The 24,511-nt window shown below is 35.3% G+C and overlaps 1 protein-coding gene across 1 annotated transcript in view; it reads left to right on the top strand.

Moving 5' to 3' along the window:
• Positions 1 to 24,511, top strand: part of NUP62CL (nucleoporin 62 C-terminal like) — a 50,491-nt gene that overhangs the window by 12,561 nt on the left and 13,419 nt on the right. Inside the window, exons 3-9 of the mRNA XM_029240213.1 lie at positions 1,462 to 1,560; positions 5,790 to 5,949; positions 12,787 to 12,937; positions 13,195 to 13,244; positions 13,389 to 13,523; positions 15,226 to 15,337; positions 19,105 to 19,201. Of these exons, the coding sequence (XP_029096046.1) occupies positions 1,462 to 1,560; positions 5,790 to 5,949; positions 12,787 to 12,937; positions 13,195 to 13,244; positions 13,389 to 13,523; positions 15,226 to 15,337; positions 19,105 to 19,201 (804 nt within the window). The remainder of the gene's footprint in view (positions 1 to 1,461; positions 1,561 to 5,789; positions 5,950 to 12,786; positions 12,938 to 13,194; positions 13,245 to 13,388; positions 13,524 to 15,225; positions 15,338 to 19,104; positions 19,202 to 24,511) is intronic.

Raw genomic sequence — 24,511 nt, 5'->3', positions numbered from 1 at the left:
CAAAAGGACCAGCTGTAGTTTTGAGCTTTAATGACACTGTGTGATGTCTCCGGTTCTCTCCCCTTAAAGATGAACATCTGGATGCTTTGAGCTGAGAAGTGGGGCGTTAATTATCTTGTAACCCCAACTTCTTTGATACACCTCTTGCATTAGTAGAGTAATAACAAATGGTGAGAATATTGACTTCTGTATGTATCTTAGGCAATTCTTTCTTACAGGTCCATATAAGCTGCTTGTGCTTTTGCGGCATCTTCACAGTGCCATGATGTTCATCATTAGAGTTTGTTATTGTAATCCTAGCAGTAATATGGCCCTCCCAAAGCCCTGTTATAGCAAGCCTGTCACCATTTCTGGGAATAAAACTTGCCAGGAATTGCTGATGCCTAGTTGAGCCTGAAAAATGGCGGCCGCCATCCCCATTGCCTTGTGCAGTTGGCGTAGGTGGAACATTAGTTGAAATTGCAGGTTGCCACTTGAATTGTATTTTCTTCCAAGTAGATACAGTTCCAATCCTGAGACATGACTGAGATTCTGGAAACCTTTTGATATATGTAAGCAATATCCTTCTCAAGTATAATAGATTTTGTGAATATGACCATGTCTGAGGTTGGGAGTTAAAATTATTGAATGAATTCCATTTCCAATCAAAGACTTGACTTCTGACCTTTTTTAAAAAATTAATTAATTAATTAATTTATTTATTTTGGGCTGCACTTGGTCTTTGTTGCTGCGTGCAGGCTTTCTCTAGTTACGGCAAGCGGGGGCTACTCTTTGTTGCGGTGTGTGGGCTTCTCATTGCGGTGGTTTCTCTTGTTGGGGAGCATGGGCTCTAGGTGCGTGGGCTTCAGTAGTTGCAGCGTGTGGGCTCGGTAGTTGTGGCTCGCGGGCTCTAGAGCTCAGGCTCCGTAGTTGTGGCGCACGGGCCTAGTTGCTCCACGGCATGTGGGATCTTCCCGAACCAGGGCTTGAACCTGTGTCCCCTGCATTGGCAGGCGGATTCTTAACCACTGTGCCACCGGGTAAGTCCGACTTCTGACTTTTGACAGGTTTCTTTTTTCTTTCCTGTCTTTGATGTCCTTGCCTACAAAATGAAAAGAAACCTTGACCACAGTGTTTTTAAAATCAACTTTATGAGATATAATCTACATGTCATAAAATTAATGTAAGTGTATAGTTCAGTGATTTTTAATCAATTTACTGAATTGTGTAACTCTCACCATAGTGCAGTTTTAGAACATTTCTATCATCCCAGTAAGATCTCTCAGCCCGAGACAACTACTAATCTGTTTTCTGTCTCTATCTATGCCTTTTCTGGACTTTTCATATAAATGGATTGACTGTAGTTTTCTGAGGCTTAGCCAAAGTTACTAAAGGACTCAGATGAAAAATACCCTATATAAATTCTTCATTCACTGTTTTTGATTAAAAGAGTAATAGGTAATATTATGTTGTTCTCTGCAGTTGGTGCCTCTACAACTTTGGCTGGAATGCTTGGTGGTACAGCATTGGGATTTGGATTAAATTTCCCTGGAGCAGGTGGAGCAGCTGCTGTTGCATCTAGTAAGATTTTTAGAACTACTGGGATGTGTTTGAATGCTCACTGGAAATGTACTGCATAACAAAAGCAGCAAGTAGGTTGTATTCCTTAGCTTCTAGGACTAAGAAGGTTTTGATCATCTCACCAGCATATCCAAAAGGTACATCAGTATTGACAATTGCCAAAGGGTAGAATGAGACAGTTGATGTCAATGAGATTACTTCTTTGAGATGACCATAATCAAAGCTGCTATCAAACTCTTGTCAACTCTGAAACTTAAAAATTCTTATTATTGATCATACTATTTAAAGTGACCCAGTACATTGGGATTCATAGAGTTTTATTCTCTAAAAGTTAATTTAAGGTTTGACCTGTATTAAAGTTGATCCTCTCCTTAAGCTGATTATAGGAGTTTCTGTGGACCTATCCTAAATTTGTTCCTGCCAGTTAGGCACTAGTTAGGTTGTAAATTAAAGAAAACTTGGTTATCCATTGCCTTTTAGCTGTTGTGAGCTGGGTGGTTAGAGGTCAGTTACTACTTAAAACTACCATTTAAGTCAGACTCCACTTTAGGGAAGTCTTGTTTGTTCTGACTTTTAAAAGTTTACTTAGGGCTGAAATGAATCTTTATTCAAACCTGTCATAAACTAAAAGTCAGTCCCTGTTAAGTTGAAAATAATTATTCCTAAACAGAGATGTAAACCATCTTTTGCATGACCAACACATAACTGAATTTCTACTGTGTACTCGGCTAACTGGCCAACCTATGAGCATTATGAAGGGCATGGCTTGAGAATTTTATAAGTAACCATATTTGCAAGAAATATAACACATAGTTTCCCTTATAAAATGCTGAACAAAAAATTGATTCTTTCAGTCGTGGGCGGAGTCACTGAAATATGAATTTGCCGGCTTTTTGGTGACTCTGCCATAACTCACCCCCTACCTATCTGAGTCTTAAGAGTCCTTCCTGCAAACTGGTACCTTTGCTACTAGCCCATTCCATCCACCACTGCCTTATGTACTTACCCACCTCCCCATCAGATATGTCTCAACTCAATACCCCCAACCCACTGTTGATTTTTTCCCCTACTCACCTTTCCTCCCCCCCAAGTATATTTACTTGCTCAGATTCTTCATCTCAAAAATTAGCCCTGTAGGACAGCTTTCGGGTATCTGTATTTGTAAATTTATAGCCATTTGAGATTATTCTCTGCCCTAGGTATAACCAGCAAGTTTTAAGAGAAGCTTGCTTGTTATAAATCTCATCTTTTGCATTAGTCTATGAAAGTAATGATGTCCATTCCTAGCATGGAGTAAGATACATAGTTGTTGATCAGAGACAAGATAGGAAAATTGGATAGTAGGATCTTTTAAAGGATGGTCTCACTATTTTATGTAATGATTTTTAAGATCATCAGAATGAGATTTATTTAAATGTAAATCCAAATTTGGTATGCAATTATTTTCTATTATTTGTAGAACAGTGCTTCCCTTTTAGTACACAGATAACATAGAGTTGACTGTATTTAGTTTAGAACAAAGTTGTAACTTGTAAAATCAGACTGTGATAGAACCTTCGTTCTCAAAACCATTGCTTCTTTTGGTATTAATTGAAATATTATTATTATTTGAATATTGCCTACTATGCCAGAGCTAATTTATACCTTTTAAAAATACCATGAAAATAAGGAACAAAGATAAATACTATATAAACAGTTTAAAATAATCATACCATTTTTTTATGACTCAAGATTCCTTTGTGTTTAGACTGACAGGTATTAATTTCCTGAAGGTATCGCACAGCATCTTTGGAGAGCTGTTCATTTGTCTGTTAACCTCTTTCTTTAGTGGTAGTGATGGTAGTTGCTTTTTTAAAAATTATAAAAACCATACACACATGCATATATACATATATCACACCCTCTAGAGAAAACAAGTTTGGTGCTTGTCTTAACAGGCTTTTTTCCAAATGCTTACAAACATACATTAAATTTATTTGTTTTACAAAAATGGGATACACACAGACATAATCATAGAATTTGCTGTTTTCTCTTAAGTATACATTATCTTTGGACATCTGTCCATGTCAGGAAATTCTGACTTAAAAAAAAAAAATCTTCTTTGGGCGAAGATAAGCTCCCTTACAACAAGGACTTGTTTTTTTCTTAATTGTTTTTCTGGGTTTTTTTGCCTTGAATATAGTAGTTACACAATGTTAGAATGAATTAATCAATAAAGGGGGGGTCTTGATAATGTCATTAATTTTCAGCATTTCTGGGGAGGGAATTCTTTTCAAATAAGACTTTTTATTCTCAGATGAAGAGCGTGGTGACCACATGGCTGTAAAGAATGGAACGTGGGATCCAATCTTTAACCTCTCCAGTGTCCTGAGTGATAGTAACCCCGGGGATCCTTTGTGACTGGGCATGGTCTTCTCTTGTGGTGCTCATTCCACTTTCACAAAAGCTAACCAAAAGAATGGGGGAATTATTGTAAGGATCCTTGTGGCCAAAAGGGAAATGAAATCTTATGGAAATCTAATACAGGTATTATCGTGGCAATGAACTTCAAGGAATGTGGAATTTAGAAGTTGTTCTAAAGTCAGCTTTAGGGACCTCCTGGATCTAATATTGCATAAACATAATTCAGCTATTTTCCTTTTGCCTGTTTTTTTCTTTTTTTAACTTCCTTTTGGTTTCTTTACCTCTTTTTCTGCTTTATATTCTTAATTTTGACTTGCTCATGACTCTTTAATTCTACTTTATGTTTTTCCTCTGTCAGTCCTTTCAGCTCCCTTTGCCTGTTGTCTGATTCTTTCTACATACTTGGAAATATTTCCAAATTTCTGCTTAGAGTCTGATTCTTTCCATATTTCTGGAAATATTTCCGTATTTTTACCTACTGTCTGATTCTTTCCACAGTTCTAAATTTTCGAAAATGAGATTCTGACCTACCTTATCCCTGTTTGGCTAGAGCTTTTTGTGTCAGACCCTCTTATAGGCTGCCAGTAGCATATGGGATGGCTTCCTATACTTCAGATGCCCACCCTTGTCAACTGTGAACTAGGATCAAAGGACAGAGTTACTGAAATAAAGAATGGGTGTCTGAGCCTGATCCCTCAGCAGGAACAGAGTAGGCCAGTTTCCCTAAGAATAGGCAGTGCATGTTGGCAGTCACCATGATATATGTATTTATCTAGGGTGGCAGTTAACCTGAAAGTATTGCTAATTGGGAAAACAAGGCTAACGTAAAACAAACAAATAATTGTATACATGTTATAATATATTTTTATAACAAATTTCTTGTTACAGAAGCAGCATTTATTAATTATAAGAACATTTGAAAATACAGAGAACCAAAAAGAAGAAAACACTTCCAGTCTCCACCAGCTACAATTTTCTGTGCATTGTTTGTTAAGTGCTCACTGTGTAAGGAAGAACCAAAAGTGCTATAGAAGTTCAGAAAACCAAGAGATAACCATGAGTAGAAGAGAAGTGGACAGTAAACATGGTGAAGGAAGAATCTGAGCTCGGCCATGATGTGTACTGAGAATTTCATGTACAGAAGACAGGGCATTTTAGTAAGGGTGTAATAGAAAAGACACATAGAAGAGAGGTCTGGGCTGTAGACAAAACTTTGAGAGGCTTTTAACTATAATACTGGCTAAGATGTATGCCTACTATGGGCTGTGGTGTAGAGAAACAGGCAGTCTCCCCTATTGATAGGAATGTAAATTGGCAAAGTCTTTTTGGTAGGGGAATTGGAAAGTTATATTACAATTTAGAGCATGCTGACCCTTTGATCTAGCAATTTCATTTCTAGAAATTAATTACACAGATATGTTCACATAAGTATGCAAAGCTATAGATGTACAGAGATTTTGTGTAAGATTGCAATTATTCTTTCCTTGCAAGTTTAGCAGAACTCACCGGTGAGGTCATCTGGGTCTGGAGTTTTCTTCGTGGGAAGAGTTTTGAGGATTGATTCAATTTCTTTAATGGTTATGGGTCTGGTTAGGTTATAAAATGTATTTTTCTATACATTTATCCAGGATTTTAAGTTGTTAGCAAGAAGCTTAATCCAAATACCTGGCCTGCCATATATTATAGCAACATTGAGTTAAAATCATACAACTTGGAGTTCAAATTCACATTAAAAAAATACTTCTATAGTTTTTCATCCTGAATAATCAAGGACTGAATTTAAAAATTTCTTACTTATTACTAACATTATACACTTTATTTTCCAGCTACAACGTCAACCATCACCACTACCACGGTTACCACCACCAGCACCAGCACCAGCACCACCAGTAGCTTTACCATGAATCTGAAACCACTGACATCAACTGGCATGAATAACACTGTTCCATTCAGCATGATTCCTAAACCTTTTACTATGACCATTAGGTAAGCCTATTTGAAAATTCGTGTGAGTCTCATTTTCTTTGTCATATAGAAGGCATAGTTTGCTTGTACATCTTTAGAATAGTGTTTGAATGTTAGGTAAATGACTCAGAGTCGAGGAGCAGTTAGGGAAAGGATTTCTGTTGCTTAGGAAGTTGAACAACGAAAAGGATACCATTGTCTTCTGAATACCATTATAATACAATTATTACTATTGCTAATAATAGATAACATTTATTGTGCAATTACTATATGTTTAGAAATATGACAGTGCTTTACAGCATCATACCATTTAATCCTCACAATAACCTTATGAGGTAGGTACTATTTTTGTTCTCATTTTATAGATGAGTAGACTGGAGCACATGAAGATTTTATAATTCACCTCTGGTCACACACTTGGTAATGGTTGAGCCAGGATTAAATTCAGGTAGTCAAGCTCTAGAGCCTGTATTCTTACAATTTATGCCATGTTCATCTCTAAGTATTTGGGGTTTTTTTTCTTTACAACTTTATTGGAGTATAATTGCTTTGCAGTGTTGTGTTAGTTTCTGCTGTACAACAAAGTGAATCAGCTATACATACACATATATCCCCATATCCCCTCCCTCTTGAGCCTCCCTCCGACCCTCCCTATCCCACCACTCTAGGTGGTCACAAAGCACCGAGGTGATCTCCCTGTGCTATGCAGCTGCTTCCCACTAGCTATTTATTTTACATTTGGTAGTGTATATACGTCCATGCCACTCTCTCACTTCGTCCCAGCTTACCCTTCCCCCACTGTGTCCTCAAGTCCGTTCTGTACATGTGCATCTAATTAAACTTTTTATTTTGAGTTAACTGTAGATTCACATTTACTTCTAAGAAATAATACAAAAAATTCTGTGTGTACTTAACCTAGTTTTCCCCAATAATAATATCTTGCGATACTATAGTACAATATCACATTCAGGATACTGACATTGATATAGTCAAGATATAGAACAGTTCCATCACAACAAGGATCCCTCCTGTTGCCCTTTTATATCCACACTCGCTACCCTCTTCTCCTTTCCCTGAACCTGGGCAACAATTGCTCTGTTCTCCATTTCTATAACCTTGACATTTAAAGAAATGTCATACAAATGGAATCATACAGCGTGTGACCTTTGGGGACTGTTTTTCCCACTAAGCATAATTCCTTGAGATAAAGTTGTCATGTGCATCAATAGTTTGTTCTTTTTTATTTCTGAGTAGTATTCCATGGTATTATAGATGTGCCATCATTTGTTTAACCATTCACCCATTGATGGACATCTAGGTTGTTTCCAGTTGGGGACTATTATGAATAAAGCTGCTATGAACATTTATGTACAGGTTTTTGGTGAACCTAAGTCTCATTTCTCTGGGGTAAATGCCCAGGTGTACAGTTGCTGGGTGATATGGTAGTTGCAAGTTTATTTTTTTAGGAAACCGCTGTAAATCTTTTCCAGAGTGGCTGTACCATTTTACCTGCCCAGCAGCAATGTATGAGAGATCCACCTTGTCCACATTGTTGCCGGGATTTGGTGTTGTCACTATTTTTTACTTTAGCCCTTCTAATAGATATGAAGTGGTATCTCACTGTGGTTTTAATTTGCATTCCCCTGATGACTAATGATGTTGAACATCTTTTCATGTGTTTATCTGCCATCTGCATGTTTTCATTTGTGAAGTGTCTTTTCATATCTTTTGTCCATTTTCTACTTGAATTTGTTTTTTGACTGAGTTTTGAGAGTTTTATGTATTCTATATACCTGTCCTTTGTCAGATATGTGGTTTACAAACATTTTTTCTAACTCTGTAATTTGTCTTTTCATCTTTTAAAGAGTATTTCACCAAACAAAACTTAATTGATGAGGTCTGATTTATCAATTTTTCCTTTAATGAATTGTGCTTTTAGTGTCAAGTTTAAGAACTCTTTGCCTAACCCTAGGTCCCAAAGATTTTCTCCTAATTTTTTTCTAAAAGTTTTATAGTTTTACATTTTATATTTAAGGTTGTGATCTCTTCTGAGTTAATTTTTGTATAAGGTGTGTGTTTTAGATTGAGATTCTTTTTTTTGGGTGGGGGGTCTATGGATGTCCAGTTTTTTCAGCATCATTTGTTGAAAGGCTATTTTCTTCCATCGAATGGCTCTTTCACCTTTGTCAAAAATCAATTGGACGTATTTGTGTCAAATGCTTTTTCTGCCTCAATTGATAGGATCTTTTAAGATTTTTGTTCTTTAGCTTCATGATATGGTGAAATATAGTCAATGATTTTCAAATGTTGAACCATCCTTGCATATGTGGAATAGATCCCACTTGGTCATGATGTATAATTTTTTAATACATTTTTGGATTCAGTTTACTAGTATTTTGTTTGTGGGCTTTCATATCCAAGTTCATGAGAGATATTGGTCCGTAGTTTTGTTTTCTTTCTTTTTTAAATTCTGTCCTTGGTTTTGATATCTGAATGTTACTAGCCTTATAAGATGATCTGGGAAGTATTCCCTTCTCTTCTATTTTATAGAAGAAATTTTGTAAAATTTGTGTTAATTCACTAAAAGTTTGGCAGAATTCTCCAGTGAAACCCCTTTTTAAGGAGATTTTAAATTATAAATCAATTTCTTTAGTGGTTCTAGGACTATTCAGGTTATGTTTCATCTTCCATGAGTTTTAGTAGTATGTGGTTTTCAAGGAATTGGTCTGTTTCTTCTAAATTGTGGAATTTATGAGTATAAAGTTGTACATATTTCCTTTTTGTCCTATAGGCATACTCCCCTGTTTCATTTCTGATATTGGTGATTTGTAGCTTTCTTTTATCAATTTTATTCATCTTTTCCCAAAGGAGTAGCTTTTATTTCACTGATTATTCTCTATTATTTTCATTTTCAATTTCATTGACGTCTACTCTTTATGAATTTTTGCCTTCTGATTGCGTTGGTTTTATTTTGCTCTTTTTTCTTGAGGTATGAACTTAGATTATTGATTTGAGACATTTCCCCTTTTGTAATGTAAAGCATTTAGTGCTATAAATATCCTTCTTAGCACTGTGTTAGCTTTGTACTACATCTTCTATAATGTTGTATTTTCATTTTCATCCAGTTCTATGTACTTAAAAAATTTCTCTTGTGAATTCCTCTTTGACTCATAGATTATTTAGAAGTGTGTTAATATCCAAGTGTTTGGATATTTTCTTGTTTTTTATTTTTATATTGATTTCTAATTTGAGTCCATTATGATTGGAGAGCATGCTCTGTATGATTTCAGTTCTGATATATTTGTTCAGATTTGTTTTACGAGCGAGGATATGGTCTTTCTTGGTCAGTGTTCCATGAGCACCTAAAAATTGTTTTCTGCTCTTGGGTAGAGTGTTCTATATATGTCAATTAGATTCTGTTGCTTCACTGTATTTTCAGATCTGTATCCTTGCTGCTCTAGTGCTTCTTTTCAGTTGTGGAAAGTGGCTTTTTGAATTTCCCAACTGTAATTGTGGATTTGACTATTTTTCTCTTTAGCCCTATCAATCAGTTTTGCTTCATGTATTTTGGGGTCCTGCTGTTTGGTTGGTACATATTCAGGATCATTAGCTTTCCTGGTGCTTTAATTCCTTTATTACTATGTAATGTTCCTCTTTGATTCTGGTAGTTTTCTTTGCTCTCAAATCAACTTTATCTGATATTAATATAGCCATTTATTTTTAACAATTAATCTTGCATGTATATCTTTTTCCAACCTTTTACTTTCAACATGTGTTCTTGTATTTGAAGTGAGTTTCTCATAGACAGCATATTAATGGATCCTAATTTTTATCCATTCTGCCAATCTCTCTCTGTTAGTTGGTATATTTAGCACATCTACATTTAAGGTAATTATTGATGTGTTAGGGCTTAAGTCTGCCATTTTATTATTTTGTTGTTGTTGTTTTTTGTTACCTCTGTTTTTTGTTTTCTGTTTCTCTTTTTTTAAACTTCCTGTGGGTTATTCAGACATTTTTTAGGTTTCCAGCTTGTTCTGTTTATAGTGCTTCTGAGTATATTGCTTTGTATAGTTTTCTTACTGCGTGCTCTAGGTGTTGCAATATACATATGTAACTTACAACCATCTAGCCATAATGACGTTTTACCACTTTGGGTAAAGTGTAGAAACCTTACTTCCGTTTAGTTCCCTTTATGCTTCTTACCTTTTAAGTATAGTCGTCTCAGGTATTTCCTCTATGTACTTTGAACACCACATTCCATGGTGTTATACTTTTTTGCTTCAACCATCAAATATGATTTACAAAACTCACGAGGGGTAGAATAGCCTATTATATTTACCCTTTTCCATCCATTTAGCTGCTCTTCTTTCCCTTATGAAATTCCATGCCTTCTTCTGTTTTCAGTTCCTTTCTATTTCGCCAATATTCAAGGGTAGTTTCGACAGCAACAAATTCTCTTTAGTTTGCTTTGCATAAAAATATCTTTATATTCCCTTCATTTCTCAAGGACATTTTCACCAGATATAGCAGTTGTGGTCAACAGTTTTTTTCTTCAGTACTTGGAAAATGTTGTGACACTTGCTTCTAGCCTCTATGGTTTAAGATGAGAAATCTCCTGTCATTCAAATTAGGGTTGCATTTTAAGTGATGTGTTGTTTCTCTCTGGCTGCTTTCAAGATTTTTTTCTTTATTTTTAGTTTTCAGAAATTTAAGTATTATATGTCTTAGTATAGATTTCTTTGAATTATTCTCTTTGGGATTTGCTCAGCTTCTTGAGTCTTTAGGTTTATATCTTTTGACAACTTTGGGAATTTTTCAACCTTTATTTTTCAGAATACTTTTTTAATCTCATTCTGTCTTTTTTTGTCTTTGTATAATTCTCTGATGATAAGTATGTTACCTCTTATTACCATCCTCCAGTTCCTTGAGATTTTTTTTCATTTTTTGTCTCTATTCTCTCTCTGCTGTTCTGTAAGTTCTATTAATTTACCCTGAAGTTCACTGATTCTATTCTCTGTCATCTCTACTCTAGTATCAAACCCTTCAAGTGAGCATTTATTTCAGTTATTTTTCTTTTCTTTAATTTCCATCTGATTGTTTTTCATAACTTCTATTTCTTTGCTGAGGTTTTCTTTTTTTTCATTTGTTTCCCCAGACTTCATAATTGCTTGTTGGAACATTATTTTGATGGTTGCTTTAAAATTCTTTTCAGATAATTCCAACATCAGATACCTCTCAATGTTGGGATCTCTAGGTTGTTTTCTTCTCTTTTGAGTTGTCGTTTTCCTGGTTCTTGATATGATGGGTAATTTTCGACTGTATCCTGTACATTTTATCTATTATGTTAGGAGATCTTGGTCCTATTTAAATCTTTGTTAATTAGGGAATCCTTTTGTTAAGGTGTAGTGCAAGAGTTGGGTACGTTTGTATGTTCAGCTTCCCACTGGACCCTGCCCACACCACCTCAGCCAAAGTGGTGCAGTGACTCACACTGCCTCAGTGCAGATGAAAGGTGTGGAAGTTCAGTTCCCCCTCCGCCCTGCTGACTCATTCCCCATGAAAGTGGGGGCATTGCATCGTACTACTTCATTGCCTCTAGTGGGGTTATAAGCTCAACTCCCATCTGGGCCCCAGGGCTCCCAGAACAAGAGGAAGCGGGGGACTAACTCATATTGCTTAGTTGCTGCAGAATTTCAGCTTCCTATTGGGCCCCACTGACACAGGCGGAGGGGGGAAGCAAGATGTCAACTACTCTGCCTCATATCACTTCATTCAGCCTCATTGATGGTAGGTTGGTATGGAAGCTTAGCTCACTACTGGGTCCCACTGACATAGGCTCTGGGAGACGGGGGACAAGAGTGCTGACTGAGGCTCTGGGAGAAGGGGCACAGAGTGCTGGCCCTGCTTTGCCCTGCCTCAGTCAGTCTTAATTTTTCCAGTGGATATAGAGGTTAAGCTCTCCACTTAGCCTTGCTGACATAGGGGTGGTGGGAGGTGGAGTCCTTATTAGCCCGAGTTGCATTACCTTGTTCAGTCTCAATGATGCCAGGTGGGTATACAGGTTCAGGTCTCCATTGGCCGCCACTGACACTGAAGACAAGGGGTGAAGCCTCATGGTAACTAACACTGTCTCACTCTGCCTTATTAAGTCTTGTTGCTGCTGGGTGGGGATTTAGGTTCAGCTTATCACTGGACCTCACCAACAATGCCCTGGTGGGGTAATTGGAACACTGCCTGCCTCTGCTGGGCTGGGAATTGATGATCACCTCTCCACCCAGCCCTCCCGACACTGCCCCAGCAGGGAATCAGAGCACTGCCTGGTTCCGCCAGTCCCTTGAGGGAAAATAAGGTATCTGTTCAGCCTATTTGATACCACCTAGTAGGGGAATCAGAGTTCCCCTTAGTTCTGCCCAGTGGAGGGTGGAAGATCAGCTGCCTACTGTGCCATGGATACTGCTTAGGTGGGGAGTGGATCACTTTGACTAAGAGCTGAGGGGAGAGGGAATCCCATCTCTTTGGCCGCATAAATGCAGAATGGAGCTTACATCATGCTGAGTTGAGGGAGAAGGAAGGGAGCAGTTTGTGGCACAGACTTTAGCTGTTCTTACTGAAATTTAGTAGATACCTTAATAAATCGTTATTTGCTGTATTCCATTAAGATAATTTCCAGAGAGTTTGAATGGTTGTTCTTAAAATAATCTTTACCAGTTATGGTGGTTTTGTTGGGGAGCAGGTCTGAGAAACTCCTCATGTGCTGTTTTCTTCTTTAAGTCCTCATATGTTGTACTAAAGTATAAAAGAATCTGATCATACTTTTGAAAGTATGATCATATGATCATACTGTATCCTTTTTTTTAGTGAAATCATAACTCCTGTGATGACATATGGTCAGCTGAGTGGTCTGGTAAACAAATGGAGCCTTGAGTTAGAGGATCAAGAGAAACACTTTCTTCACCAGGTCACCCAGGTCAATGCTTGGGACTATACATTGATTGAGAATAGTGAGACGGTAAGAAGATATTCTCATTAATCTACCTGCATTGTACAAGTACTTTCAGATGAACACAGGAGAATAGACCTGTGTTTAGTGGTTAAGTTTTCCTTCCAATATTGGTGATAAACTTAAAAATATTTTCTGTAGGTAATAAGTGCCCTGAATTACGAGCTCTTTCATACTTGAAGTGTATATGAGAAAAAAAATACTACTTTAAAATTACAACGTAAATTCAAATATTTACACTATTGTATTCTTATTTTCCTTTATAGATTATTGCTTTACATGGAGAAGTGCAAAAGGTGAAACAGGATCAGAAAAGGTAGAATCTTAGATTCCCTAGGTTGAAAGATTAAAGATCTATTTCTTTGTCCAGTTGTTTTTCCTTGTTATAGTTTATTGACATTTATTTTGTCACTCCACATTCCTTTCGTCAGCCCTTCTATTGACTTGTTATTTTTTTCAGGCTGGAGCAAGAATTGTATTTTATCCTGTCACAGCAGAAAGAACTAGAAGATCTCTTGACCCCTTTAGAGGAGTCTGTAAAGGACGAGAGTGGGTCTGTTTGTCTGCAGCATACAGATGAGGAGCGTGAGAGGATGTAAGCAAATGAATAAAGATTGAGGAATGGGGCAGGACTTAGCTACCAAAAAAGGGAAAAAATGGTATTGAAAGGCAGGGAATAAAATAATTGGTAGAAAAGTGCAAGTTCTGGTAGTTGCCATTTATCACCTTATTTGACTATTATCTTTTCAGCCTGCTTGAAAATGAAGTAATCATTCTGGCAATTTTGTTTTATAGCATTTTGTACAATGTTATTAATCTCAAGTTTATACATGACCACTTATATAAAGTTTTTATATTTGTCAAATTTGTTCTTAAATCAGAAATACCAATTTTATATATGTGGTGTCATGATATTGTGGAATATTTATGATCTCCTATTTATACCGACTCTTTTAAACCTAATGTTCCTTCAGTTGCTTCAGTGATAAATCCATTTCCTATTTTAAAGGCAATTAGTTAATCGGGGGCAAACTGCATGGCTTTTAAATGTTGAATGATTTTGTCAGTGTCTTGGGCTGGATATATTTTATTTGTGTGTGATTCAGTCTTCACCTTTGGTCAATATATTGCCAATGTTCCCACAGTAACTTTATCTCTTTGGACCTGAGATTTGTTAATCAGGCCAAATTATAAAATGCTGTTAGGAGAACTTGTATGAATGGCTACATAAACTAGATTGAGGTTAAATCTGACTCATTTTATCAATGTCTTATTAGTGAGTCAAGACTGAGCTTATTTTTTAAAACCTTGCAAGTTAGCTTTTTTGTAGGTGCATTAAACGTGGCAAGTACAGCTAATCTGTATGGACCCTAGTTCTGTTTCTGCTTTTGTATTTCAGCCTTTGTGAATATTTCTTTCCTTTGCATTGACTATTCTATGCATTCTATCATTTTTCGGGGGAAACATAGATTTACATTTTCATCCATGAGATCCTAACTGTAGGTTGAAGAAATAATTGAAACATTAGGTTCTTTCCAATTGCTTTTACGTAGTCAGATTTACATCGTGTTGGAATCTTTACTAGAATCTTCAACAATCTAGGCAACCAATTACCTATAAGTACTTTGGGACAGAAAAGCAGTAGATGGTTATCAATAAATCTAATTGAATTATTTAATATTTATAGACGTTAAGATTGAAAAATCCTCTGGTCACTCTGGTCACTTTAATTCTTATAAACATATTCATTGACTAGGTTAAGAGTGTGTGTGTGTGTGTGTGTGTGTGTGTGTGTGTGTGTGTGTGCATGCACAAATAGTTGGCATGGAAATCTTGAGAATTTAGCCAACTAATCAATTTGTTGTGAACTTAGCAGATTTATCTGCCTTTGATTATTGTGAATCTCATTTCTTAAAATATCTTTTGTTGGATGATGGAGGATATTTGTATAAGGTTTTACTTTGAAAATTTATGTATACAAAATTGTTGAAGACATCTCAGCATTTACTAAATATTGCCAAACACCAAATAACTTCTCACATATCTAAGTGACCTATGGGTTTATTCTGATACCTAAAAAGAGGGTAAATAGGTGACTGTAAAAATGACAAGATGGATAAAAGCCTTCACCTATGGAGTCTTTTTAGAATATGGTCATGAATGCTACATCCATTAAAATGAGAAGGTAGGGGAACTGGGGCAAATCCAGTTGGTGGTATCATTCTTTGTATGTCAGTAACAGTGCATAGTGGAGAAAACATTTCTGGTTAATCCCTTTATTTTACCTACCTTTTCAGTTACCAGTTAGCAGAAGATGTATATGCTCAGCTGAAACGAACGGCCCAAGATCTCAAGGACATTATTGAGTACCTGAATACATTTGGAAGTCCTGCTGACACTACTGGCCCGGTGTGTTAACTGCTTTATCTATTTAGGCAACCAGAATTTAGTGTGAAATTAGCATTCTGTCGTTCCTTTAGCTAGTTACCTTCTCCTGTCCACTGTAGTGCTCCTTACCTGCCTCCAGAGATATGAAGCTTTTGGGTGTAGTTAGTGGGGCAGGAAATGTTTAGGAGCAGAAAAGGTTGTAAGTTTTTTGTGGTTATTCCCAGGAGGGTAAAAAAAAATTACTGTTCTCCCAAAATTTTCAGGGTTTTCTCTCTGTTCTTCCTATAAGTATGTCCTTGTTCTTTTTTTTTTTTTTTTTTTTTTTTTTTTTTTTTTTTGCGGTACGCGGGCCTCTCACTGCTGTGGCCTCTCCCGTTGTGGAGCACAGGCTCCGGACGCACAGGCTCAGCGGCCATGGCTCACGGGCCCAGCCGCTCCGCGGCACGTGGGATCTTTCCGTACCGGGGCACGAACCCGTGTCCCCTGCATCGGCAGGCAGACTCCCAACCACTGCGCCACCAGGGAAGCCCTGTCCTTGTTCTTATTTTTCTGTTCACTTACTCGTTAGCTAGTTTATCCTTCCTTTTACATATTAATCTATATATTCATATAACTGTAAGTGTGTATATATACATATATCTGTATGTATATACATGTTTGAGTCTCTTAGGTATATCCAGGCAATCCTTAACTTATAATTAGGATATATCTCAAAAGTTTGATAAGTCAACTATAAGACTTAAAAATATATTTTTCCATAGATATTTGTTAAGTATGCTTATTAGGTTTCCACCCACCTTGTGGAATCCTAGTTAACTCATAATGTAAATTTATTGTAACATGAGAAAATACAGCCGAGGCTCCAATTACAGAGTTGAGATTTTTGAGTTAATTTGGAGGTAAGGAAGGACTGGTTTATTTTCCTTTTTCTATACTCTAATTAAAGAGCTTATTTCCTCAACCTTTCCCTATTGTCTTAGCTGCTAAATGGAGTCCTCCTTTTCCCCTCTCCCACCCCATGGCAGTGACGGTAAGAGGAATCTCCCCTCGTGGGAGCTTCCATTGTACTTTCTATCAGTTGATTATAATTAGGAGTGGAGCCAGGAGCTGGATAGGCGAGGATGAATGACCTATCTGTAAGTAGTAATTATTCTTTAGTGAGCTCTTTGTCAATTATACATAGACAGTTCTTTATCTATATACATATTACTAGCTTTTTTAATTAGAAAGAGAGCATGGTATAGTTGAGAAAGCACTAGAATTTTATTCAAGTCACTTAATCTCTCTGGGTCTTAGCTCCTTTTGCAGAATGTCAAGAGTGGACTAAATGATCTTGAAGTCTCCTCCAGCTATAAAAATTATGCCATTCCCTACTTTGGGTGAATCTAAAATTGAATAATTACAAATATAAATTAGTCTGGGATTATACATGCTACCATCTTCCTGTGTTCATGCAGATGCAGGAGTTGACAATATAGGTTTTCTTTTTAGTGAAAGATTAGATCACCATTGTGATTCTAAAATTCAAAATTGTTTTGTTGTCATAGAACTTTGATGCATAGATAAATACATGCATACTTAGACATGAAGCAGAGCTGATGTCTAATCTCTCTGTGTTGAATTAATATAAAATGAGTGTTCTGAACAGAGTAAGTAAAAGGAGACTGTAATCCCATCCTTATCCTTTTTCTCTGCTTAGCCTTGGATTGTTTTATTTTATTTTAGTAGTGGGGAGTAAATGACTTGAGTCTTTTGTTTTTTGTTTTTACTGGCAAGGGTGATTGAGATGTTTAAGATGAGTGAATTAAAGGATAATTGCTTCTTGATAGCAGGACAAAAAAAGCAAGAGATCAGCAACAATTCATCTCTTTTCTCAGATAGCATAAATCATTGGACAGGAAGCAGAGAAAACATGTGTTGAACAATAATATTCTTGTAGATAATTAAATGTAACCAGATCAACAGAGCTTTGTTATTGTGGACCATACACCAGGGTAGAAAAATACCAAGTATGTTCAACAGTATTCACGATGATGAGACTTACCTGTTTATTTTCACCATTTTTGAGGGGAGATAGGAAAGACCACCTAATTTCTAAAATTTTTATTAAGCAAGTTCATATTATGGTATATGATATTCAGCCTCATATTTTTATAAAAATTCATTGTTCCTACTACAAATTATTTTTCTGTTTGTTATATTAAGATACACTAAATTTGCTGTTTTTATTACATACTGTTTAAGTGTGGTAACATTTTCATTTCTTCTTGTTTTCAGTATTGTCCTGGACTTTGCCAGAGTATTTGTCAAAAGTGTTCTAACATTTTTAAAAGGATTAGTATTTTTGTTACAAAGTTAATGCATATGCTTATCCCATGTATTAAGCTCGGGAAATATGGAAATCTGTAAAGAAAAGTAAAACACCTGTGTTACCAGTACTATGCTAATATATTAGTGTATTTCTTCCAAGTATTTTTGCTATGCTGGTAAAAATACTTATTTTCTTTTAAATAGCTTCGGAAACATACCTATATAAAGTTTTGGATTCTGTCTTCATTTAATATTCTTTCATAGTATTTTCCCAAAATTTTAACCATTCTTTGAAAATATGGTTTTAATGACTCTATAACATTTCATTAGAGATGACTTTACCATAATATATTTCATCATTTTTTATTGATGGAGATATTGTTTCAAATTTTTACCACTGTGAAATTAACCTGTAATGACCAGTTGTGTGTTTAGGTTTCATTATTTCCTCTGGATAGATTTCTAGAAGTAGAATATACTGAGTTAAAAGGTACGAATGTTTTAAGACTTTGGTATATATTGCAAAAATTTACATTTTGAAGGGCTGGGTCAATTTATATTACCATAGGCTGTATATGAATGTACCTATTTTCCACACACACTTGACAACTGAGTATTACCATTTATTAAAAATTGCTATTTGGAAATCTTGCCACTTGTGACAACATGGATGGACCTTGAGGGCATTATGCAAAGTAAAATAAGTCAGATAGAGAAAGACAAATACCATATGATCTCACTTGCATATGGAATTTGAGAACAAAAACTAAAACTAAACCAAGCTCATAGATACACAGAACAGATTGGTGGTTGCCAGCGGCTGGAGGTAGGTGGTGGGCAAAATGGCTGAAGGGGGTCAAAAAGTACAAACTTCTAGTTATAAAATAAATAAGTCATGGTGGCTATAGTTAATAATAATACTGTATTATATATTTGAAAATTGATAAAAGAATAGATTGGAAAAGTCCTCATCACAAAAAAAATTTTTTTTGTAACTGTATGGTGGATGTTAACTAGACTTAATGTGGTGATCATTTCACAATACATATGAATATCAAATCATTACTGTATACACCTGAAACTAATATAATGTTACATATGTCAGTTATACCTCAATAAAAAAGTTGATTACCTTTTTTAAAAAGGTAATATTTTAAAAAATATTATATGAATTTCTTGTCCTGTCAAATGTCTCTTAATGTTCTTTACTTATTTTTGTACTATAGAAGTCAGTGTTTTATTGAATTATAGAAGTTGAATTCTTGACAGTTACAAAATAGATTGAACTAATATATAGATGTAATGAACATTACAAATATAAAATAGCAAAAAAAAACCATGCAATTAATATTTAGCACATTCTCAGTCAATTTCTTACCAGAAGAAATGAAAATAACTTCCTAATTTCAATTTTTTATGTTTTTTTAATTTACCATATCAGAAAAATCATAATCTAAAAATCCTGTGTGTGTTTTTAGCTCCAGCAGATCTGCAAAATTCTGAATGCTCATATGGACTTTCTACAATGGATTCATCAGACTTCAGGTGGGAGTTTATTTGTACCCCAAGTTATCTGTAAGTAGAAAATGTGATACAAGTCAGGTTTTGTGCACCATGACCACACTCAAATAAGAGCTCAGTTGTAGGGGTATTATTTAACACATGGTATGTCTATATTAATTCTGAAGAACCGTAATTGCTTATTTTTATAAAATGAAACACAGGAAGGATAAACTAGAAACTGATGAAAATAGGGGATGTTTAGGAATGAGGTGGAGGAGATAGGGATAGAAACAGTACTTCTGTTATTTATACAATTTTGACTTCTGGACCATATAAAAGCTTAAATATTCAAAAATTTAAATTAAGCCAAAAATAATGGGAAGAAAGACAAATGCTAAAATTGAATACAAAATGAAAACAAATAAACCTGTGTAACTAATCTATAACATAAACGTGCAGCTCAGATAACTTTTGTACATAGTGTTCTTGATGATGCATCCTTGGTAGGATATAATCTTAATGATAAAAAGAACTGCAAAGAAATCTTAAGCTATCTTAGTAAGTTTATCGTTAGTTTCAGAATTATACTATGTATTATATATGCATGTGGTATAATATTACTACCATTATATATATTATAGTAGAAAGCAAATGCACGAGTATATTGATAATAGAAACCAAGATTTTCATTGAAAGATAAGAGATATATTTTTCTTCCTTTCATATTTTTATTATAAATTTGAATTGCAAACATCAGTATGAATTCCTATTTCCTTTTTCTGTACATGGAAGGGGCCAAGAAGCAATGACACATCCTGATAGCAGTGAGCACATCTAACACCTAGATCTTGGTTTCTAAATACCATTACGATTAAAAGGAACCTTGGAGAAATATCTGATCTCAGGTCTCAGGCAGGGAAAGTACAGGGTGAGTTTGGCACTTTTCATGCCAGAAAACAAAGATTGTTCAACGACTTATGAGATTATATCAGGATACAAGATTGTGCTTTTATGGGCTTCTGCTGGCCAAATCAGGTTTCAACATCAAAAAGAATAATGACAGTGATGGATTATAACACATGGAGGGAGAAAAACTCATGAGTCCACAGTGATAGTCCAAAAAGAGAGAGAGAGAGAGAGAGAGAGAGAGAGAGAGAAATGGAAGGTACAGGGAAAAGTCTTTATAGACCCATGGCAGCTAATAATTATAGAAGGAATGATAGGATTAGAGAACCACCATTAAAAACACTTTCAACAGAATACATTTATTAAGCTTTCCCTGATCTTGAGTACTCGGCCTCATTTATAAAATGTTTCAACTGTCAGTCATTTCTTGGCAGAAAAAATATACTAGCAGGAAATGAACCAAATATAAATTGCAAGTTACTGAATTATTTTTAAAATTTTATTTAGGTATAATTTATATACCTCATTTTAATTTAATTTATATACACTCATTTTAATTGTACAATTTAATGAGAAAGCCACCATGTTGTAGCCCCAGCTCAATGACTGAATGATTCAGGCAAGGGTCATCAAGGGATGCTAAAACCATTGAATTTAAAATTGTTGGGGAACAGGATATTTGCATAGTCTCAAAAATATTACTCTACACATTACTTAAAAATTACAAAGGAGCAAATGTACCTTTGCAACAGTGCTGACAAGTACCACTTCAATCAAGTGATCAAATCTAATATCACCAATAGTGGGATAATGACATTGTTTGCCTCTTGATCTGACATGAGAAGTGCACAATATTCCATATGTAGTATTCTTTTTAAAAATGTTTAACCTGAGTCTAATAATAAGAAAATAATCTGACATTCTATGTGTGAGACATTCTGGAAGAAAATGTAGTGTTCTTACCAAAAATGTTTAACTGAATCAAGTCACAAGAAAATAATCAGTCTATGCGTGAGACATTCTGAAAGATAATTGGCTTGGACTCTTGAAAAATCAGTCATGGGAAACCAAAAAATTCAAAATGAAAAAACTGAGAGGATTTTGTAGATTAAAAGAAATATAACAATCAAGTCTACCATATTAAGTTTGATTAGATACTGGATTAAAGCCAAGAAGACTTTAGAACAATTGGGGAAATTGAATTTGGACTACACATTAAATATTAAGGAATTTTTTATTTTCTTATATGTCTTACTGTGGTTATGTAGGGAAATATTTTTATTCTTAGAAGCTGCATGCTACGTTATTTAGAGAAGTGTCATATCTCTAGTTCTGTTTCAAGTGGTTCAACCAAAATCATTTGTGGAGAGAAAAAGATGGAGCGATTTGTGGCAAAATGGTAACAGTGGGTTAATCCAGGAAAAGGGTATATAAGTTTGTGACTTTTACTATTCTCTCAACTTTTTAATAGATTTAAAATAAAAATTGGTGGAAAATGATTTTTATAGGCTTTTGCCTAAATATGGAATATATTGAGACCTCAGTAATTGAGACAAATGGGGGCTAGTTAGCCAATCAGAGTTACTACTTTTAAAGATGTAGTATGAAAATAATACAAATCTTGTTTGGCTTTATAGATTCCTCATTCTCTACATTAATAGAGGTCATCAACCATGAACTTCTTTTGCTTCTTTCCCTTCCAAACATACCTATATCATCATCATCCATCTTTACTTCTTTCTTTCCTGTGTTCTATTGCTTTCTAAACTGTGTTTTGAATCATCAGAGGGAAGTTAAATTCTATATTGCTTTAGTATTAATTACCTGAGAGGGAGAGGTTTCTGAGTCAGACAGATATGGATTCAAGTCAAGGTATTACTATTTAATAGTTGTGTGAGCTCAACTGTTACTTAATCTCTCTGAGTCTGTATCCTTATTTTAAAAATGAGGGCTAATATTTACCTTTTAGGGCTTTTGTGAGGATTAAAGGAAGCAAAATTGAACTTTCCTTGAGCAGTGCCTGGCTCATGGTTGGTGCTCAGTAAATGACAGCAGCAGAACTGGTTGTCAGAGTTTACTGTATATAGGAGGGGCGGGTTAGGGAGAAGGACAAGGATGGTCATATGGTTCAAAAGGTAGCTATTAAATGAGTCTAGAGAAAGCAGTTCCGCATAGATTATCATTGAAAACCACTTACCTAGAGAAGTTGTTAAGAACAGCTGAGATGTGGGAGAATGTCAGTGGCTAGAAAACACTGAGGAATGAGATCATACAAAGTTTGACTCAGTTGTATTCCTCTCTGTTGCATATTTTCCTACAATGAGCAATGCTTCTTGGATAGAGTTGGGGGGGGTGTCAAAATGTAATTAGGTAAAGAAAGATTATAGTGATTTTTTTTCTCTTGGCTGAGATCCTCTTTGTCATAAATGAAATCTCAAGGCTCTCAGCCAGTGTTTTCCTACTAATAAAATTAAGGTTGTTAATGCTACAAAGAACTTATTTTATTATGTAAATGAAGAAACTGTGGTTCAGAGAAGTTAAATGACTTCCCCAAGAACACACAGTTAATTAGTGGCAGAGCTAGGACCAGAATCTAAATTTCCTAATTATCAGAACAGTATTCTTTCTACTGGTATGCTCTTAAAACAGTAGAGGACATGGGTTTTCAAAGTATGATAATGGTAGTACTTGAGTAGGATGTAAGTTCTAGGTGTCTGAGTAAAGTTTCAGTCAACACAGGGTAAAAAGGGTAAGACAATGGAGAGTAATGATTACTTGGAGTTACTTTTCTGCTAAAATTTGAGTTGAGCTGGAGGGGCAATGAGAGCTCATACAGGTTCCCAAATTAGACGGGGAAGCCATGATAATGGAAAAAAGCCTGGTGATTCTTGATACCATGGGCTCCTTTTTTGCTGTTCCCACAAGGAACCTTTCCTTTTCATACGAGGAAAAGACATGATCAAGGAATGGAGAGTGGCAGGATTTAATCATGCTAAGAGAAGGGTTTTTTTGTTGTTGGTTTATTTTACTTTTTAATAATTAAGGGGTCATGTCTGCTGAAACGGTCTGTAGACTGAGAAGTTTTAAGGTTAAACTTCTTAATGAGTCTCTTTATTCACATCCAAATAATAGTTATAAAAAAACTAATACATGTGTTATTTTAACAATAGAAGTAATGTAATTTTTTTAATTAAGGAGAAATCTCTAACAGTAAGGTTTGTTTTAAATAAAAATGGCTTTAAAGCCAAAATCTCTATCTTGGAAGGTTTCTGAGAAATATTTTTATGATTTGATATCTTTAATGACAGTACAAATTTTTTTCTGCTATAAAACATAACTGTTATGCTATGTACTTAACTTAAAAATCAGCTTATCTTTAAAAGTGATTTGAAAATCATACACTACAGTTTATATGTTAAAATATTACACTGTCCAATCAACTTTTCAATATCTATGAGTAAGCAGAGAACCAGGCCCCTTTCTTCCTCTAACCCATATAGAACTGACTGATGGAACCAAACTAGGAAGAGATAAGTTTAAGGGTATTGAATTAAGGGAGTGTCTGAACATGTACTGCTATTGACCAGTTTTAAAATTTGATACTTATCCATTTTTTAACATTTTCTTTGCTTCTTTTCCTCATGATTAATATAGCTAATTGAGAGTTAATAGTAACTATAGTCAAATACTAGTTCCCTCTCTTGTCTTTCTCTTTATACAAATTTACGGCATTATTTCGAGGTTGGCTCGATGGCAATGCTGCAGTCACACATCTGTCTTCTCAGTTGGCAGTCATTGAAACTGCAGCAACTCCAGCTCTGCTGGGACCACTTATGACAGAGTTGGCAGTCAATCTGAGCCAATTTGTTATTCATTTTAAATATATGGAGCTACTTCTTTTAGAGGAGGGAGGTAGGACTGAAGGGTAGGCGTTTTTTGTTTCTTCATATACCAAACCTTGTCATGTCTGTTAATATTTATCAAACACCATAATAAAGGGGTGGGCAGTGGAAAATCTTATGCAAGTCTTTATTTGAAAGTTCCTTGAGTATTTTCATGACATTTGTTTCTTTCATGAAGTGTCCCAAAGCTTCATGACTAAAATGTATTTCATCCATAATCATTGCAGTCTCCTATGGGTTAGAGCCCCATAATTATTTAATAGCTGCTCACAACATTTAGACTGCTATTTATGGCAGAAGGAGAAGAATCTTCAGAGCAACTAAAAATGCCATAAGGAATTTTGTGGTATTTCTACAATATAGTTCTATTAGCAGTGGTCTGTGAACACCTTATTTACTTTTGGCATAAAACATACTTAGTCGTCTAGCGTGACTCTACTACCTTGCATAAAACGCCTTCAGGATCATTTTAGAGAAGCAGCTTTTTGTGATATGTCATAATCATACTTCATTTTCACCCAATGTTAATATTTATTGTTTGCGGGATTATTTTAAATTAGATTTTTCAGGGCCG

This window comes from Monodon monoceros, unplaced genomic scaffold (assembly GCF_005190385.1).
Source record: "Monodon monoceros isolate NGI ecotype Baffin Bay Population unplaced genomic scaffold, NGI_Narwhal_1 Super_Scaffold_22, whole genome shotgun sequence".
Classification (NCBI taxonomy): Eukaryota; Metazoa; Chordata; class Mammalia; order Artiodactyla; family Monodontidae; genus Monodon; species Monodon monoceros.
The sequence above is the reverse complement of the archived record's forward strand: the minus strand, read 5'-3'. Positions and strand labels throughout refer to the sequence as shown.